At 36.0% G+C, this 13,782-nt stretch overlaps 1 protein-coding gene across 2 annotated transcripts; it reads right to left on the reverse strand.

Moving 5' to 3' along the window:
- Positions 1–6,348: 6,348 nt before the first annotated feature.
- On the reverse strand, positions 6,349–13,745 carry LOC105428991 (odorant receptor 30a). Of its 2 annotated transcripts, XM_011641626.3 has the most exons (5): positions 9,060–13,745; positions 8,772–8,871; positions 8,268–8,363; positions 7,559–7,714; positions 6,349–7,456 (listed from the first exon to the last, which is right to left on the reverse strand). In XM_011641626.3, the coding sequence occupies exons 1-5, from the start codon at positions 10,088–10,090 to the stop codon at positions 7,406–7,408; spliced, it is 1,434 nt and encodes a 477-aa protein (XP_011639928.2). In that variant the 5' UTR covers positions 10,091–13,745; the 3' UTR covers positions 6,349–7,405. The 2 variants fall into 2 exon arrangements, with proteins under 2 accessions (XP_011639928.2, XP_088940716.1); XM_089084590.1 differs by having other exon boundaries at positions 6,349–7,714.
- Between the last annotated feature and the right edge of the window lie 37 nt (positions 13,746–13,782).

Consider the following 13,782-nt stretch of genomic DNA (forward strand, 5'->3'; position numbering starts at 1 on the left):
CGAAAAGATCCAGAAGCCCCCAGCCGCCGGTAGGGCGCATGGTCACTGGGTTCCCCGCTTTTCACCTCTTCGCATTCACCCTCTCGTCCTCTTGTCCTCCTTTCCTCCCCCCCCCTCTCTCTCTCTCTCTCTCTCTCTCTCTCTCCCCCCCCCTCTCTCTCTCTCTCTCTCTCTCTCTCTCCCCGCCCTCTCTGTTACACACACACGCGCGCGCACGCAAAGGGGTAACATAAACGCGACATTCACGCGACACGCATGATAATTGTATTTTATTTTTATTCTCTTGTTTCTCTTTTCTTCTACTTTTCGCCTTTTTAATAGTAACTAGATTTATCTGCACGCATCACTCATTTCTCTCCATCTCATTGCTCCCCACTTTACAATCAGTGAGTCTCTGGTCTCGCGTGGCCTATTTCGACATTATTTTAGTCATTCGTCTCCCTCCATCCAGACGATTGTCAACGCCCCCATATCGCTATTGTCTCTGTACCATCCATCCACCCCTTTCCAAATTTGTCAAGCTTCAACGGCAATATCTATTTGCAGCTATTCATTTTTTTCTTATATCACAGGCCGTTTTCAAAATAATTTATGATATTACACGAATATTAAAATAAGTTATTTAATTCAATCCTATCGGCGAATCGACGAATCGTTGAGGCGATGGACGGGGGGTTATGTTATTTGTTTCATAATTTCAACATATTTAGCTTCATATCATTTTAGTTTCATATTTTAGCGAACACCGTGATACCTATTGTGCTCCTTTCGAAAGGCCATGAAAAGGAAAGGAATAAGAGGTGAATCGTTCCATAATTTTAGCCCTAACGCGGGACACACGAACGTAATCAAGATTCCCCGACTTTAACCGCTAGGTATGGCGCGATCCGTGCGGAATTTACTTCGAGGCTACAAAGGAACGCAAAGATCGCGAAGAATCCTCTATATGAGTCGTCAACGCCCCTTCGCTGTCGGCTCTTTATTAAAACGTCTCTTATCACATTCCAGAAACAAAGATAGCGCCGATATGTTCGTCCGTCATTGCGTCACGTCGCCGTCTATTTTCGGCATTTGCAGATGGAAATTCTAGCACTGGCCAGCTAGAAGAAGAAACATGGAACGGATATTCCTCCCGTGCGAATGTTGCGTTTGTTAAGGCAGGCAAATAAACGAGCCAATCTCCCTCGCGTGAAAAGCGGAAGGCTTCTCGGAAAGTCGTTCTCGCTCTTTGTCAGTTTGCCACCTGTGGAATCGAACGCGAAAGCAATATAGAAATTCCAGACAGGAAGCGAGTTCACTTGTTGATTTTAGGAAACTTCGGAGAAAACACACGAGGTGCAACTTGTTGCTAAAGGAGTCATCGCTAATTGGTTTTAGTCGTACAATTTTACACAGGAATCGATGGGTGATTAGCAGCGATTCCTGTGACAAGGAAAGCTGGAAATGAGAGATTATTATTAAAATAACGAGTAATATTCCAATAGATCGAACTCGAATATTGCCTAGGGTCAATTTCGTCAACGATCTTTTCTAACTATCTCGGGAAATTATTCTGATATTTAGGTCAAAGCGAATAATTTGATCATTTATCGTTAGTTGTAATCGATACTTTTTTTCAATATTGCGATACAATTAAGCACACATAAAGATGCAAATAATATTTTTCTAAATATATATATATATATATATATTTCTGTTTCTTAAAAAAAATAAAAGACATATTTTTCTTTATTGCAAAATACGTTATATAAAATTTATATACACTAAAGAGACCAGTATTTATAAATGCCAAGGAATTAAAGCCCTCTATAAAAGAGTTGGTCCCATTTTGGGGTTTATTGGCTTGACAATCTTGACGATTAACTTGATCTTGTTTGTAACTTTTTTGGTAAAGCTTTATTATCACGATTCAATTCATTTCACGAAAAGCAAATAAGAATGAGAAATCGAGGAAAGGACAATACTTTTTACTTGTCTTAACTTACTCTTTCCATTATTCTATCGATCATTATGTTTCACGCACTATTACACTATTACACTATTACACTTTTCTAGATATGTAAATAAATGTAAATAATCGAGCTAATTTATGTCTTTTCATTAGCTCGACTAAATTTTGCGATTGAATTGAGTATAATTGATTATCATTTGATGATACATAAGCAGAATAAAAAAAAAAAAGAAAAAATAGAATATTAGTATTCCGTTAGCGCGTTTTAAAATATTGACGTAGTTGAATAAAACATTCAATTTTTTACACAAAATTTCGAGCGTCTGTTAAGAATTGAGCGGATTAAAAAGATTCAATTGTCGTTAGATCTCTTAGCAAGTTTAAGAAAACTCTTAATGTAACATCTTCCAATTTTCCTTAATCTCTCTTAATTTACAATTACTAATTTATTATCCTTCTATGTTGTAAGGCGCACGTGTCAAATTGATAATCTTCGACAAGTGACACGTAAATAAAAAAGTCGCGTGAGCGTTATCGAGCACAATAGTTACCAAATAATGCATTGTACGGAAATGGAGAGGTGCTGCGAAAGAGGTGCTCTCGCCTTTCCCTCGGCGTATACAGAACGGGAGCTGAGAAAACGCGTAATTGAATGATGCGCAACTTGGATGCTCGATGAATAGAATTCAATGAGGCGACGCTATATCTGCAAATGCACAGGGACATCGCGCGAGTTACGATCCGGATCCACCGGCCTCTCGCCGCGAAGACGATCGCGCAACACAGTCTTGTCGGTAGTTGCGAACGGTAGTTTAATCCCTGGGGGTGAGGCACCCCGACTACGAGGTGATTTCATCCGCGTTCGAATATTCCGTCCATTTGGAAGAGACTCGCTTTTATCTCGTGTTTATCTCGTGTCTCTCTCTCTCTCTCTCTCTCTCTCTCACGAATCCGCCATTTAGCAGATACGTTCAGCAGACACAACCGTCGTGTGTCCCATCTCATGTTGTCAAACGTCAAGTCGTCGAACAGAGACAGATCAGGATTTAACCCGATTATATCGTACTTATAACGTGCAAAGAATACATCATCGTTATGTTTCTCAAGATTTTTCTATTACATACAAGTTACAAGTTATACTTGCGGAAGGACTTTTTTAAAAAGAAAACAAGGCCCTGGCTTGGCTCGCATCGCTTCTGTTCGCTGTGTGATTTTTTACGAGATAGTTTGCCTAATTGAGCGACGTTGCTCGTAGCAACTGGCAATCAATTTCAAAGTATGTACTAATTCGCGAGAAACTTTAACCGTTTAATCAGTTCAATTGTGTTATCCTGCAAAATCATTGACCCTCCTTATTACATATTCTCTTCGCCAAGCTTCGAGGTACTCGGACGAACGAGATCACGTACGATTCGTCGATACGCTGATACGATTGAGCACATTAAAGCTCCAAATGTAAGATTATACTTTTTTAAATTATTAAACAGATTAGTTTCAATAACAAAAATAAAAATAAATAATTATATAAATAATTATATAAACGATTGAAACATATAACATAACAAACTAATTTATTATCCGTCAATTGATTAAACACGCAATATAATAGATGTCTGAAATGTCATTTCCAACATTTATTTGCATACAAATCAAAACCAAATGAGAAATGTAACAAAAAATAGCTTAAATGTTACGCATTCGCATTACGCAGCTACCTAGTGTGTAATATAAAGCGTGCTTGTTTAATGAAATCAAGATAAGAATTTTGTGCGGATATATATAAAGTTGTGCAATCTCTATCTAATTGTTTGATCTTATTAAATTAATATATTTATATATGTCAGAGTTGGACAAAAAACGATTATAACAAAATATCTTATTGACATATGTAATATAACCATACGTACCATACATACACGTGTGGCATATGACAGTGCTCCAGAAACAATTGCGAATTAAATATTTGATTTTATGTATGTAAGATATAAAATATTGAGAAATAGCTCCGCCACCTTCTTATCTATCTTTGTTAAAATAATGCTTTTAATTTTTTTTTGTTAATAAAGTTGACAAGTTACTTTAGATTAAATTCGTCTTGTCCTCTAATAGCCAACTTTTTTTGCGTGCACATTTCGCATAAAACATTTCAACATTTTTCTAAACAGTAATCAATTTCATATTACGTGACTATGCGATTTAATAAAAGAGAGAAAAGTCAAATTTTTATTAAAAGCAAACTTGGCAAACTCTCAATAGAAGGAAGAAAGATAGAGATAGAGATAGGTAGATATAGGTATAGATAGAGAGAAAGGTAAAGGAAAGATATCCCACGCGCGCACGATGATGTCGATTCGTCGTGGTTGACTCAACTAGACGCCGATGGATTTCATTAACTCGAAGAACCCGCGCTTCGTTCAACGCTGAACGAACGAACGAACGAACGAACGAACGAACGAACGAACGAACGAACGAACGAACGAAGCAACGAACGAACCAACGAACGAACGGTGATGGTATGCGGAGATGACAAGGCGCACTCTCACGGTCGGCATCATCCCGCTGAAAATCGTGGAATTTCTTTATTGTTCGCCATAGCATCGAGGGGTTCCGGGCTTTTCTTATCCCCTCTGAACATCCCTTTTGACCCCTCTCGTCCCGGCGCTCTATCTCCTTGCCCGCCACCTTCTCGTACGAGACGACGCCGTCACTCGCAGATGCTGCTCTCAACTCTGCACCGCTATAATTAATACGGCAGCGAACGTTCCGGAAAACGCCACCTCGTAAAGTTAATTCAATTCGCGCAAAACGTAAGCGGTCTCCGCGGTTTTTCCAAAGGGTATATTCTATATTCTCGGAGGGGATGCGAAAGACTTTGAAAGGGCGCTCCTCATACCCCGGCGAGGATGTCGCGAATTGAAACTTTAATCGCGTTTAACGTCGGAATATGAATGATATTCTTTTTCTTTTGCGAAACCTCGCTCTGACGACGAGATCCATATGATTTAAGCAATCTTCAGATCGAATCGATTGTCTGATACTTTATATATTATGTCGCTTCATGCGTTGTATGTCGCCGAGAGTGTGAATTAAGAAACCAATTCTCTCCATAGTCAGTCACACAATCGGTTACGCTTACATGCCGCGAATTCCTTCATCTTTATTTATAATCCGTATTCGGACAGCGCACTTTACGAAAAAGAATTGGATGGGATTCGGAATTGACCATCAGTCTTGGGAACACTCTCGCCGTCCTCATGAAAGGCGATGAGCTCTCGCGTGATATCCTACAGCGAATCTACGAGCATGTCGTTTATCTACCGCATCATTTCGCATCGTTTCTCTTTTTTTCTTCTCGTTTCTTTGTTTTCTTAAATTCAGCCTACGCGTTGTCCTTATCCCGTCTTTTCCATCTCAAATTTTTATAGATTCCAAACGATAGTTTGAACGATAGCCAGATCCGTACTCCAATTACACGCGCGCGTTTAACGCAAATTCCCTAATATTTAATTAATCATCTTACAATTTGATAGGTATAACGGTATTGCGACGGAGCAATTTACGTAATTACACAAATGTAATTGAAACATTTACAAAGATAACTGTCTTAGTTGTAAAACATTTAAATGCAAATATAAAGAAAAACACAATAGACTTTTTTAATTAAATAAATACGTATAGGATATAAGCCAATGATATCATTGATTGATATCCTTATATTTACAGTCGAATTAGGAACTAGTAAATTTAAAAATTCTAGGGTTTTTGTTTTTTTTTGCCACTAATTACGTATCATTATTTATTGCTTAATTGATTTACGGGCCAAGATCAAAATATATTTCCCCCTTTTTTTTTAAAATTACATACCTAACGATACTGTTGTAAAAAATCTCAAGAAAAGTTAAAGTTAAATTCTCATGGAAGAAGTGGAGTTTATCTCTCCTCTACTTATTTACTTAGAAATATATAAATAATCAGTATGTTAAGATATACTTATTGTATAAATATAGTTTCTCGCGAGCGAAAGATGCAAGTCTCGTTCTGCGACAAAGCGGTGCTTATTGGTCGAAAAGTAAAGAAGCCACGTCTCTGCGAGAAGTTGCTAAGGCTTGCTCGTTAGTACAGCGATATCGAAAAAATTCTATTGCCCTCGCTATCGACTATCACGTCTTTCTCTTCCTATCAGTCCGTAAATATCATCGCTGTATCATACGCTTCTTTTTACTCTCTCTCTCTCTCTCTCTCTCTCTCTCTCTCTCTCTCTCTCTCTATATATATATATATATATATATATATATATATATATACGCCTTTAATATCTCATAATACATATGTAATATATATTCAAATGTAAAAGAACAACGAAGACAGACTTGGTTGGTTTTCCGTGACTTGGCGGATCTTTTTGATTTTCGTCTCATTTTCATATCGTCTGTTGACATCCTCGAATCCTCAATGCACCTCATGTATCTCATAGCTCTCGTCAGATTTCTCAAAGTTTCACACGAACAAATCTTTTTATATAAATCTTAAATTTGTTTGCTTGGTCTTATTTTGCATTTTTCACACGGTTCATTGTCTTTTAATTGCATTTTTCACGCGGTTCATTGTCTTTTAATTGCTCATTATTTTGATAAGTTTCTTTTGATTTTTTATCGCTTCCGTGCTTAATTTCATAATTCGCATATCCCACGATTCGCATTCCTCTCTCGCGAGAGATGGACAGCGCCCTGTTAACCGTATTTCTCGTGATGCGGCAGAGTAACTCTTGACACGTGCGAACCAAGGGCGCAGCTCGGCAACGGAAAAAGAAAATGATCGATGCTGGGCTTAAGCCAAGAGTTACATCGAAAGCCTTTCTCTCTCCGACATTTTCCTTGGATTAGTTTCGCAGGCGGAGGTTAACGCTTGCCTCGTTACTTTAAGCAATCGCAGCAGAGCTGTGGAGTGTCTCCGCAGCTAAATCTTCCAACATTGTCAACGCTAGAACGGATAGAACAGCCCATACAGAGTTCAAAGTTAATCCGCTAAAAAGCCCGTCATGTCTAACGACAGTTCTCTATCCGCTTTTTCTACATCTTATTTTTCTCTAATTACAACGCAATAATTACATACAGTCATTAGCACGTAAATGCTAATTAAGTATATTGATGATCATCAGACACTCGGCACTCTGATGATGTACACTCGATTTTCCTTTTCCTTTTGATTTAGTCCACTATACTGAGTTCATCTTTTTCGCAAATATTCCGGAAGAGATTACACATAAAAATTATACACTAAAATTTATGAACTTTTTATACTCATTCGATCCATGTGTCAACACAATAATGTTACACAATGTTACACAATGTTACAACAATCATAAATATTAATAATCACATATGTTCTACTTAAAAATGTACGTAAAAATGTACACACACTTTGCTCTAACATCGATAAACGTTGTCAATTTCGTCAATTCATACCGCGTATCATGGTGAAAAAGGATGCCGCGGATGAAACCATCTAAAATAGGTGACGTTTTAGATACATTATTTAAAGCGAAGTAATTACTCAACGGACACAATTACAACACGTTTTGCATGTAATATAAACAAACGTACGTACAGATGCGAATGTTTGTAAGGATAACGGTATGATGTAGCCGGCAGTTAGTTGCGTTGGTTTCTGAGATCTCATTGTGATAATATTTAAAGATCTTTTTATTTGATGTGAGAAACGATACCACGGCATGAAATATATCGCTCTTGCTACGTCTGCACTCTGAAACATAACTCAATGGCACTATTATAAATCGCAAGATCAATTAATATAACTAATAAAATATAAACATAAAAATATATAATATAAATAATAAAATATAAATATAAAAATATATAATATAAATATAAATATAAAAAGGAGAGAATATTATTATATATATTACATGAGAGAGAGAGAGAGAGAGAGAGAGAGAGAGAGAGAGAGAACATTATTAGAACATTATTAGATGCCATTAGATATCTTTTTTATCTATCGGAAAAGAAAGGCACACTCTTTATTCTCGAAATCTTTTTCATTTCATTAAGTTTTGTATCGCATTTCTTTTTTTTCGTCAAGTCTTTTTTAACATGTTTACATTTATATTAGAATTATTGAAACTTAATTAATATCTAACTGTACATCTCTTTCTCTCTCTCTCTCTCTCTCTCTCTCTCTCTCTCTCTCTCTCTCTCTCTCTCTCTCTCTCTCTTTCTTTCTCTCTCTCTCTCTCTCTCTCTCTCTTCTTTCTCTCTCTCTTTCTCTCTTCCTCTCTCTTCCTGTCTCTCTAACATACCTCGACGAGAAGGACATTTGCCGGCCAATTACACAAAAATAGTTGAATCATTGCAATCGACAGTTGTGTTGTATATTTAAATTTATCAGGATCATCCTGTGGCATATTTAAATATTTATTAAAATATTTATTAAAATATTTACATATACATATAAATTTATTTTCCACATATTTTTTATTATTTTCATCACGTTCAATTAAATAATGATGCTCGATACAAATTTTAACAAAATTTAATTTTGACAAAATTTGTTTTCATTGAAATTGCTGTATGTTAAAACATTTGCGAAGCTAAAACATATTTCCTGTGAATGTTTTAGAGAAAAACTATTATTAAACTATTACACACGCGCGCGCGTGCGGGCATTTTTGGAATTTTTGGAAATTCACAAAAATTTAAGCTTCTTAAATTATTTCAAATGTGCGCAAATGTGTGCATTTGCAAAATAGCAAAATTGCAAAAAAAAAATAGCAATTGATAAAAGATTATTCGAATTTTCTTACCCCTGCTAATTTAAATCCCACGAGAGACACGTTGTATGTACTGCCGAGTAGTTGCGTTAGAAAGATGCTGGTGGTTAGCCTTTCCACTTCCTTGCAAAGTCTATTCGAACAACAACAAATATAGAATATTGTTAATTAATTAAACCGTAAAGAAGGAAAGTCTTTCGTTTGAGAAATACGAGATGAATTTCATAGATCAATCGTCAGTCATCTCTAAATCTTATCTTATAGGTATCTTTAAATCTTAAAAGATCAGATCTCCCTTCTTTCTCCTCTTCTTTCACTTACTCGAGCATGGTCTGATGGTAGTACACGCAGGCCTCGAGATCAGATTTTATCAAATTAAGATTTTTCGCCACGTTACGTTTTTCCTCCAGCATTGTCATCTCGAGCGATTCCGTAGGAGTCGGTTGCGATTCTTCGGAAACGACCTGCGAATATACCCGGTCGCGATCTCTCAAATGTAAAAGTCGCGTATTAAGAACCTTAAAGTGGCCACAAACGGTTAAGATAAGTACCGGTCCGACCGTGTCGGCAGCGGCGCAGGTGAGACCGACATTCGTCATACTGAACAATTGGGCGATATACATTATTTCATAATAGGGCGTCCGATCGACTGCCACCGGACAGGCATACGGTAGTGTTCTCACCGTTCTCACCGTTGCGTTCGACGAATCGTCGTGGTGTCCCATGAAGAGACTCGCCACGGCGTAAAAGAAGATTGTGAACGCGCATCCGAATAGATAGTAGTAGGTCAAGTGTCTCGTCATTTTTACGTAATCGCGAACGTACTTCCTCTCGGCCACGTTCAATGCCGACCAGAGTTTTTCGCAGATCATTAGTAATCGCTGAAATCTACTCCGAAACAGAAGGAGAATCGTGAATCGTGCCTGCCCGCCCACGAGGGAGAGTATCATTGCGAACGATTCCATCCAGGTGTCGAGATGGACGGTCCTCAAAGCGAATTCGTACGTGTACAGACCCGCGTATGCGAATAGGCAACCATACGCGATCGCGCTGAGAACGTTCCGCGAGCTCGATCGGTCCTCAAGCTGGATACTTCCGTTTTTGTAAGACGCTATGCCGGAGAGTCTCAACAACGCGACGTTCACGCGGATGACACTTGCGAACGAATCATGGTTAGGTACCATCCTGCTCGTGAATGACCTGCACCAAGAATGACAGAATGACAGAATGACAGAATACAATCCGAAATTGAAATCCAATCGAATAGAAATCCGTATTTCGAGACAACGCCGAGACAACCGATTCGACGGAATGAAATCGCGCAAACTTATGCCCGAACGGAAATCCCGCATATCGGGATATGGATATTGTCTACTTCGGGCTACTTCAGGGCTACTTCAGGGTCGCGACTCATGAGGAACCTGTATTTGGGATTTGCACCTGCGCGATTCACGTGCGTGGAAACGAAATAGCGTGCGCGCGTTTTACGATTATTTTCTTGAGATATAATAGAGCTTCGCTTTCCGCGAAATTGCTGACTGTAACTTTTGTCGGTAGACGGTCGGTAGACGGCGACCGAGCGTGGCGAATGAATAATTGACGTTTGTCTTAAGTTTGTTGCGATTCAAGTTTGTTGCGATAGCATGACGATACAACGTATAATATTCTGTCAGATCGGACAGGTCGGTATAAGGAGCGCGCTATTGCGCGCTAAATCGCGCAGCTTTCTCGCGTGCCTTCCTTTCTCTCGCGTGAAATTGGAAAAGATTGTGCGGTGTGATTGAACCCCGATAGGTTTTGTCTTTTGGACATTGAATTTTTAAGCTCTCTTAGGCTCTCTATATATTCTTTATATATTTTTTAATATATTTCGTCATTATTACCATAATATCAGGCGACACGACATATTTAAAATCGTCAAAAAATATTAATAGATATATATGTTAAAATAATTTTACGAATGATGTGAATCATTTTAAAAAGATTTGATGTTGAATATCAAATCGTTTTTTATCGATAACACTATTGAACGACGCTATTGAAGTTAACTTAATTATTTCTTATTATTATGTTCCCCGATGAGTGAATAGAAATTCGTAGTGAATTTATTTTAAAAGTTTTGTACAGAATTAGAAAATGCATATCTGAAAGATTCTCGATGAATTATTCATATTCTAATTCAAAATATTTTCTAAAAGTTTATTATGATAAATATTTCGCAATTCATAAAATGAAATGAACTTAAAGAATTCGTGGGGAAATCTGGATATCTCCGATTTTGAATATCGTTGCAGATTGTAATAAATTTTTCGTTTTTCTCTAATATTTTGTGTCTATATTATTTCTCATTATCAGTACTGAAAATCTATAATTCATATTGGAACATAGACTTAAAAAATTTTAGTATCTTTTTTAACTTTTTTTATTTAATTCTTACAAAGTAATTAAATAAATTTTCTCAGTCAACATAGAATGTTTTATGTTGCAGTAAGTATTGCAGCAACATTGTGACATTTCAATGATAAAAGTCTTTCAATATTATTACAATTGCTGCAATGTAATGTTCTATATTGCTTTGGTTAAAATAATTTTTTGATATTGTTATGCCCGCGCGAGTCTTCTGCGACCGAGTGGAATCGAGCCGCCATTTGGAGTAGAAGCGAAGCGCTGTTCGGGACTCTTGGTTGTTTTGTTTATAAAAAAGGTACAGCGCGGTGGCGACTCGTGACGTGACAGAAACAGACGTGTGTCCGCCAAATTATTGTTGTTGTTGTTGTTGTTGTTGTAGTTTGGTTCGACTAAAGCCTACGTATTTTATTAAATCGGTATTGCCGAGCGCTTATTTCCCAGCGGAACGCGAGTGAGAGCGCGTCAGTGATCACCGCGAACGCAACAATATTAATTATTTAGGGAAGAAGCGTATTATTTAAAAGGTTTTTGTTTTCGGGATTTTCCAAAGACTAATTCTCATAAATGCTTAAAATATACATCTTTTTCTAGAATATACATCTTTTTCTCTATAAATTTTCGAAAAGATTTCTCAGGAATTGCCATTCCCAATTATGACACATGTAGCTTCTAAAGATATTATTTTTATTGTATTGTTTTATAAATTTTTAAAACCTTACACAAATCAGGAAAGAAGAACATTTAAAAACTTATTTAAGAATTCTTTGTGCTGTCTGAATTGAATGTTCCGATTTGCTTTTCCGATTAAGCTTGTATATTTTCCTTTTTTGATTTTTTCGAATTTCTGAAAGCTAATCTCTATGTTTTAAAAATGATCCTATTGATCTTTCATATTGTAACATTATTTATAAGTAGAATCGCGCTAACATTTTTGTCCAAGAAAGGCGGAACACACCTTTAATTTTATGAAATCATATAATTCGGTACTATTATTAAATATATTTTCGTAGATTTGTATTTAAATTGTCGATAAATAAAAACTAGACATCTCTAATATGATTTGCTCAGCAAGTAACAGCTCGACATGAATGGAAAGTCTTCTATGATAAATTATTAGCTGAGTCAAGACTTTTAGATATGTGTTTATTCTTCGTTAGCGTTAGCGTTTATTTAAATTAATGATTGAAAATTCTATGATAATCTACGTACAATCTGCTTTACCATCGTTATTTCTATTTTACTCTTAAAATATCATTGATACGATCATTAATCTTAAAATATCAATAATCGAGACTCTACACTATAAAGAGCGAGATTACGTGCAATTTATTACGATAGATTATAGCAAATAGAAGCTAAAATATCTCAACATTAATTTTTTAGGTTTTAATTTCATTAAATTCTCAGGAAGAATTTAAACAATTATGTATTTTGATCTGATGGCGGTAAAATATCAATTTCACTTGGAGACGCGACACAGACTTCCTAGATGGCAGCATAGCAATCTAAACGTGCAATTTTACACAAGATATTTCCGTAAAATTAGTTAGACTAGATTCGTATTTTTTTTTTTTTTTTTACAATTAAAAGAAAGAAAATATTATAACTAATTATTGTAATAGTTTCTCTCGCAGGTGTAATTAATTCGCATAGTCAATTAGGAGTTTACTCTTAAAACTAATAGCACGTAGTAAAACGTAAGACTTTAGCAGAAAATAAATCAATCAAGTTGAAAATTATCAAAAAAATATATGATTGTCATATCATTTTAAAATTCTTGGATGTAATTAGTCAATTTGCTTATCGTTTAAATTTTACTATTTGTCTTTTTATGTGCCACACTAGTTTCAGCAAATTTTAGCAAACGGACTCAAGCTCAATACACCTACGGTCACTTATCGTATACATTTATACATAATATTTGTCTATTATACATTTTTTTAAATTAATAATTTTATAATTTATTTAAAAAGTGTAAATTTTAAAAATGGAAGCAAATGATACAATTTAATCTAATAGTAATAAAAATAAATAGCAACAAAAGTAAGGTTTATACATGTTAGATGCAGAATAGAAAGAGCGAATCTTTTTATTTATGTTCCTTTAAGAAACTTATTAGACAGGTTTATTTGAATAAAAAAAGATAATTATAACATATGTATATAGATAGAAAGATAACGCAAGATTTAGACCACAGTAACAGTGTTTATTAATCTTTTTCAACATAAATCATCGTTAAAGAAAGTAGAGAAGTAATTAAGCAGGGAATAAAAAAAAATAGGATAGGGGGATACTTTTACTTTTAATTTATTTGTGTTTCCACTTTCAACATGAAAAGTAGTATCGCGTTAGGCATCAATACACAAACAGAACAGATACAATGAAGAGATTAATATGCAACGGTAAAAGTTTCTAACACGACGTGATTGAAGAGAATTTATATTTCCACAGCATCGTTAGTCTCAACTCGATTAATACTTTCGTACTATTTACACATTTGAGAAAACTAATCAATGTGTGTGTGTGTGTGTGTGTGTGTGTGTGTGTGGGGGGGGGGGAGGGGGGGCGCTTTTCCCTTCAAAGTACACTCAACGCAAATCCATCGATAAATCCGACTCGATAAACGAGGGTTCCC

The sequence above is a fragment of the Pogonomyrmex barbatus genome, unplaced genomic scaffold (assembly GCF_055798465.1).
Source record: "Pogonomyrmex barbatus isolate J1 unplaced genomic scaffold, ASM5579846v1 scaffold9, whole genome shotgun sequence".
In the NCBI taxonomy this organism is placed as follows: Eukaryota; Metazoa; Arthropoda; class Insecta; order Hymenoptera; family Formicidae; genus Pogonomyrmex; species Pogonomyrmex barbatus.